General features: G+C 48.8%; 3 protein-coding genes across 3 annotated transcripts; all 3 read right to left on the reverse strand.

Moving 5' to 3' along the window:
- Nucleotides 1–387: 387 nt before the first annotated feature.
- On the reverse strand, nt 388–957 carry TEOVI_000710800 (clathrin light chain, putative; the record flags this gene model as incomplete). Its single annotated transcript, XM_067220724.1, has 1 exon — nt 388–957. The coding sequence occupies one exon, from the start codon at nt 955–957 to the stop codon at nt 388–390; it is 570 nt and encodes a 189-aa protein (XP_067076825.1).
- An 838-nt stretch (nt 958–1,795) lies between these two features.
- Nucleotides 1,796–3,718, reverse strand: TEOVI_000710900 (Associated kinase of Tb14-3-3; the record flags this gene model as incomplete). The annotated part of the gene is made up of 1 exon (XM_067220725.1): nt 1,796–3,718. The coding sequence occupies one exon, from the start codon at nt 3,716–3,718 to the stop codon at nt 1,796–1,798; it is 1,923 nt and encodes a 640-aa protein (XP_067076826.1).
- A 1,621-nt stretch (nt 3,719–5,339) lies between these two features.
- On the reverse strand, nt 5,340–6,194 carry TEOVI_000711000 (mitogen-activated protein kinase kinase kinase, putative; the record flags this gene model as incomplete). The annotated part of the gene is made up of 1 exon (XM_067220726.1): nt 5,340–6,194. One exon carries the CDS (start codon nt 6,192–6,194, stop codon nt 5,340–5,342), a length of 855 nt encoding a protein of 284 aa, XP_067076827.1.
- Nucleotides 6,195–6,908: the final 714 nt, after the last annotated feature.

The following is a 6,908-nucleotide window of genomic DNA, read 5'->3' on the forward strand; positions in this document are numbered from 1 at the left end:
AAGATAAAGTTGATCGATATATGAATTTTAAAGGACCGGAGGAGAACTTTTACGATAAACTGTTGCATGTTAATAAAAAGCATAACTTTTATGCAGTGACGGACAATAGATGAAATAGCAGCAAGTAATAGTAATTCAGCGTCACCAGACCCGGTACAAAAGGAGGATAAATTGCGCTTGTGTATATTTCATGAAGCACCCGCTTCCTTTTTTTCAGTTCTGCTTTCCTGCATGGACGAGCGGGGCGAGAGAAGAAGCAAGTCAGATGTGCTTAAGCAAAAAAATGGGGGCGCCACATAATCGTCCTCGCTTCCACTTATTTTTGGAGTACGTACACTCACCCTTGTGCATACAAACAGCCTTATTGGTATTGTGGTCACGGTCACGCTATCCACTCCCTGACTGTGACAACTTACCCAGAATGCTCCTCATCCGCTCCGTATTTTTGGAGTACTTATTGACCTTGTTGAAAGCCACCATTTTCCCCACATTGACCCACACAGCGTTTTCATCCGAGCATGGCTTCTGTTTTTCTTGTACTTCCTGCTCCTTCACGTGCTTCGCTTTGACCTCCTTTATCTTTTCCTCGCGCATCTTATTCTGTTCCTTCAAATATGCCTGGGCTGCTTCTGTCAGTTGCCTCTCTTTTTCCCTTGATTTCGCGTCAATTTCAGCAGTTCGGGCATCTATACCCTTTTTAGCAGCTTGGCAGACGGCAATGGTGGCGCTCGATTGCTGCACCGGCGCTGCTGTTTGCGGTGGAATTTGTGGGGTTTGGGGAGTTTGAGGTATCACCGCGGCCTCCGATGCTTGTGGCATTGCCGGGACTCCAGAAGGGGCCTCCGAACTGATCGTATTGTCACCTTCCTCACTGTTGGGGAGGGCTGGTCCAGCGTTTCCATTGAATGAGTTCTGGTTAATGTCCTGCCCTGTTTGACTCTCGTTTAGGAAGTCCATAGCGGTTCAAGGTATCTTCGTAGAGTGGTGTCGGTGAAACTATCACGTATTTTCCAGCGAAAGGAAGAAAGAGACAGAGAACAAGAGGGTAGATAATCCCCCAGGCACGAGAAACGAACCAAAGTGTTGGTTTAGAGCTCCACTAGGAAAAAGGATATCCAAAGCACTGGTATACACTTAACTCAATTAGGCCCCTTGCCGGAAGCGCCATACAAGAAGGAAAAAAAGAGTGGCGCATCCCCACACAGAGGATCCCAACATAACCACATGAAGCGCACAAGTTAAAGGGAGAGGCAGCAAGTAACAGCGAGCGCCAATGCAGACTGGAAAGAATGTCCCCTTCAATCACTCCACCACCCCTCCCCCTCACCGAAGGTTGGACCCCAAGATAATGTGCATGATAATATATTAGGCGGCACGAACAACACTGCTGTCCCCCCTGCCTTAACTCTACTCTCTTTCCTTTGCTCTATCTCTAGTGCGAGTCATCTGCGGGTAACAACTCGGCCAGGAAGGGAAAACATGAAGAAAAAACGACAGCCATACCTTTCACCCATGTGTTCAACTGAATCAGCGCAGTTGGGTCGACCAGGCTGAACTTCTTCCAACACGCCACCCCTTTGGCAACAACTCTTCCAATCTTCCACCCTTTCTTACCTTTGGTTAACCTCCTCGCTTTTCGCTCCGTCATCCACTTTTTCTTTTTTTTTTTACCTTCCACCAACTTTCAGAAATCTACCCCCCCCCTTTTCTCCCCAGTTCTCCAAGCACGACGGCGTGAAATCCCTTCATGAAAGAAGCGGGAAAAGGCTTAAAAATAGTAGATAGAAAGGGTTGGCTACACCTTCTTGACTTGGGACGCCCGAACGAAGACACCCTTCCCTTTCGGGCATGTAAAGTATTGTTTTTTATCAATAAACGAAGATCCATCGTTAGTCCCTTCATTTCCTTCAAACATTTCCAATCCTATCCAGATACCGGCACCAAAAGCTGTAGGGCCATTGAAGCGAACAGCCGCACGGAATCCTTTATACGTGACAATGTCACCTATATGCAAATCTTTCGCCGAGCTAACGTGATTAACGGCGGCGGAACGACCGGGTGTAGTGGAACGGGTGCCGAAGCGCCCGGGTGTGGTGGTCCTTGTTGAAGTATGGCTCACCGGCAGAGAGCTGTTCGCCAGCCGAGACACACCGGCACGCGCTGCCGACGTGCTCCGACCCGTGGTGGTAGTTCGGGACGGCGTACCGCTGCGCATCGGTGTTGAGCCGATGGTACGCGAGTGTGTGGCCCCAGCAACCCGAACGGGAGTTCCACGTCGAACGGTACTTGCCGCGCTTCTCGCAAGTGGGCTCCGTGTCGTTAACCTGTTGCCTGCTGGTCGTGACATGGAGCCGTTGGAACTTTCGTTGGCGCTGCTACGCCCTGGACGCACGCCTGTGCGTGCAGGGGAAGTAACCCGCAGCGAGCTGCTTGTGCCGGCGGCGCGGCCTGCACCGACACGCGAAGCCGTGGAAGGAGTCTCGGCTCGCCGCGGGGTGCTCGTGCGGCGGTTTTCTTTCTCGCGTGTCGCTCGGCTCTCCTCCCGCCGCTCCTGTGCCTCTCGCAGTCTCTGGTTTTCACGTTGCAGGAGTGTAATACACTGGTGCAACGCCTGTGCCTCCTTGTTGAACATTTTGCAAGCTTGAGCCACCTCAGGAGTGGGCAATGTTTCAAGGATTTTTGGTACCATAACCGATTGTCGTGGGCGCGCTACATCCTCTAACCATTGATGCCCAAGCGCGTCGTTGAGAGACATTCGTTTGTGGGGATCCTTGTTTAGCAACCTCTCAATGAAATCAAAGGCGATGGGCGATATGCCCTGCGGCTCGGGCAGCGTCGTGTCCATGATGAAACGAAAAACCTCCTTCTCTGGGGCGTGGGCAGCTGCGGAGTAGGGAAAGCTCCCGGAGAGCATAATGTAAGTCACGACACCAACCGACCATGTGTCTGCCTTGAAACCATCGTAGTGTGTTTGAGTAAATTTTGCATAAAACATTTCTGGTGGGCCGTACCGAGGCGTGCCAATGACATCTGAGCAAACGATGCGCTTACCAATAAGGCGCTCAGCGCCAGGGTATTGCATGGATAAACTAATAGGATCTAATGCATCGCGCTCCTCCGCGGACGTACATATGCCTTTGGACCGCTTAGCAAGACCAAAGTCCGTCAACTTGATGTTATCGTCATCACTAACAAGCAGATTCTCCGGTTTTATGTCACGGTGAATAACATCGTGGATGTGACAATGTAGCACAGCTTTTATTATCTGATATGTGTAGTATTTCGACGTTTCCTCAGACAGTTTCCCCTCCGGTGCTTGGAGAATTATTTCACACAAGTCACCACACTGAACCTCCTCAAAGAAAAGAAGAAACTCCTCCTCTGTCTCAATGTACTCTAAAAATGTGACAACATTACCATGCGACGGAATGTGACGTAGTACATCGATCTCCCGTTTCACCTCTGCCATGGCGCGCTCCACATTTCCCTTGGTCAGAGACAAAAGGTACTCCTTCTGTATTATCTTCACAACAACCTTCATTCCTGGTTGAAATGACGGTGGCTCGTACGGATCAATAACCGAACAGCGCTTGACTACGCTCCACGCCCCACGCCCGGCGACAGAATCGTTATGGATGATATATTTATTATCTACATGAGTGACATCCGCCGTTGGTGGGTTTTCTTGTGCAGTCACTTCTGTGTCAGTGGATTCCATTTCAATAAGAAACCCCAACGCAGAGAGATTATCACTGGTATATAAAAGGGAAGCAACGCTGCCTTTTTTTGCTTTCTTACACCTAATTTATTTTTACACCGTTTCATTAAGAACACACGTTGAGAGAAAAAAAGGCAGAAAAGACAATTTCATTGCGAAGCAAATATAACCAAAAGAGAGGGGGGATAGTAGTGCCGGCACCAGCCACGGGTGTACAGGGGAAAGGGGGAAAAAAAGCAATTGATGAAATTGATGAGAGGAAGGAAGAACAAGAAGGGGGATGAAAGCATTCAGCCTTTTTCTTTTTTTCCTTCTAACGGGAAGCCAAGAAGCACCACTCGTGGACGTAAATAGTTAGTAGGGCACCATTCTTCCATATTACCCCCGGGGGAGATAAACACTAGGTATATCTTTAAATGTATATACCGGCGAGCTGACACCACAGAGCCGTCACAAGCAAGGCGATGGTCCCCCCTACGAGCAAAAACAAACAAACAACAAATAAATGGAGAAAAAAGTTACGAAAAACAGGTGGCAGTCACGTAGAGGCAATGGGAAGGAGAGAGAAAAGCATAACAACCGAAGAACAAAAACAAACGAGTTGGAAACCAAAGAGGATGACAGAAGCGTATTTATCCCCACGGATACGTAAAGCAGCAGGGGCCACGTCCTACATCATGTAAGTACCAAAAAGCATGCCCTGGAGAACTTCCTACTCCCAAGAAGTAAAAATAAGAGGCAACATCCACCGCCACACACGCCTCCAGCTTAGAAAGGGTATCACATGCAATAATGCGGCACCACCTAGCCTGCCTTCAGCTCTCATTTTAACAAATATGTCAGACATACACATTTTGCACGGAAGAAAGCAAACGAATCGAGAGGATCCCACTGCAAGACGGGAGGCAAAAGGGTGAAAACAACGTCACTCACGCACGTGTACGCAAACACGGTCTGTAGGGATGACCCAGGACACACGCTTCAACCCTTCACAGAGGCGAAACTGGAAACACAAATAAGAGAAGCAAAAGGCAAATAAAATGAATAATAAACCTTGGGTCTTCAAGCAAAGGGGCAGCACCGGAAAAAGGAACATTCACAACACTGACACCGTTAGTGTAAGTGTCGCCTCTTATTGAAAATTAGGTCCAGTATTCCCTATTCTGGCCTCTCCAGAGTGCATTCACCTTGCATTCGTTCCACGTGCTCAAACGTTGGAGGTACAACCGACCCCAGACTCTAGCATCCGCCACAAACACAGTCCCTCAGGTGAAACGCCTTTTCACAAATCCCTTTCTCCTACCTGGTTCCGTGGAGAATTCCCCCCCCCTCTCTCTACTCCCTTTGTCACCCACTCTACCACTTATCCAACCACTAATCACCAAATTTCCTTCCTTTTCCCCTCCCCTTTCTGTCCCTTTCCATCATTCCATCCACCATAGGTGCCATTGCTCACTACCACATTCCTTCAAATTGTGCTGTCCTCTTCCCCCACCCCTTACATCAAACAGCACGTTTTGCCTCCTATAGCACGCCAGTCTGCATTATTCGCTTTTTCTCCTCCCCTAAAAAAAAAAAAATCATTCCTACAAATTAATTTTATCTTTAAACTCAGTCGCCGCTAGACCTTTAAGAAGGGATGTTGCAAGAGCGTTGCAGCGTCGGGGCGCTCCGCAACGGTGCGACGGAAACATAAGTCAAGAAAATCGTACGCCTCCTGCGATCCTAAGGCATTAGGGTCCTTTGGGATAGCATCGGGCCAACCTGTGGACATGGCGAGTTTGTTCATTATATGCATCACATTAGCCATGGGTGTCCACGGTGCACGACCCGTAATCATCTCGGCAACCGTGCACCCAGCCGACCAAATATCCGCCTTAAATGGATCGTACCCATTCTCATCCGTAATAACTTCTGGGGCCATCCAGTAAGGAGTGCCTGCAAGCGTGGATGTCGCCGCCTGCCGAAGAGTTCCATATGTGGTCATAACCTTCGCTTGGTCGAAATCGGCGAGCTTTGCTATGCCTGTGTCCATTGATATAAGCAGGTTGTCCCCCTTTATATCACGGTGAGCAACTTTATTCCGGTGCAAATATTCCAATCCAGAAAACATTTGGCGGGAATACACACGCACCACTGGGTACGGCAGATGACCATTGGGGAGAGTCTTCATGAGCGACGAAACGGAGCCGCCAGTGACAAACTCGAGATACAAGTACAAACGTTTGGGCGTGCTCTCGTTATCGATGCGGCTGTGAAGGTATCGAATGACGTTTTCATGCACCAACTTCTTGTGAACCTCCACCTCGGTGTTAGTTGGGGAATCTTCCGCCAATTCCAACTCCTTAACAGCAACAAACTGCCCACTGGGAAGGATGCCGGCATATACTGAGCCAAAGCTCCCGCTACCAAGTTTCTTACCCATCGTTATTTGGTTCAACTCAGCCACATCCACGGAACACATGCCTGCGGGCATTTCACTTAGTCTTTTCCCGCCCTCTTCCCGGGTATGGATGGGTTCCTTTTGTTTTCCTTTGTGTGAACGGCTGATTACCTTATTACTTTTCCTTTTTGGTTTTCACCGTAGATATGGCAAAGAAGCCAAAACAATCCTTGATGACTGTCATTTAAGCGCAGCCAGTCGCGGGCGGCCATGCACGCAGCACCAGATAAAGTAGAGGAGGGAAATCCGGTGTGAACTACGAGCAGAAGGTATCATTCAAATAGCCCGACTGAGCTGACGAAGTGAACCTGCACAAAAATTAGAAAAGGCGATTCTCACGAAGTTCCCTTAAAATAAATTGCTGTTAAGAAACGCGCGGGCATTTTATCCTTATTATATCTTTTCTTTACTTATATTTACCCTTTTTTTTCTTTGTTCCGGCGATTGTACGTAACACCTCCTTTGTCGCACCAGTGGCACTCCTATCCTCATCCCGCTCCATCCCAGGCTCTGCTATGCCACCATCATCAACACCGCCTCCCTCCGCCTCTACAATCCCTTCCCCACCGTTCATGCACTCCGGTCCCATCGACCTTTCGCGTGGACTAAATGAGGGAAAAGAAAGGGAGGAAAAGGGCAAGGCAGTAGCTTAGCGGCGTACTTCATCCGTCTTCTAGCCGCTCCTGAATCAAAGCTATCTTTCTCGCTCCCCAGTTTCTCTCATACTTTCCTTAACAAAAAAAAAAA

This window comes from Trypanosoma equiperdum (genome assembly GCF_001457755.1).
Source record: "Trypanosoma equiperdum strain OVI genome assembly, contig: ctg_1209, whole genome shotgun sequence".
Classification (NCBI taxonomy): Eukaryota; Euglenozoa; class Kinetoplastea; order Trypanosomatida; family Trypanosomatidae; genus Trypanosoma; species Trypanosoma equiperdum.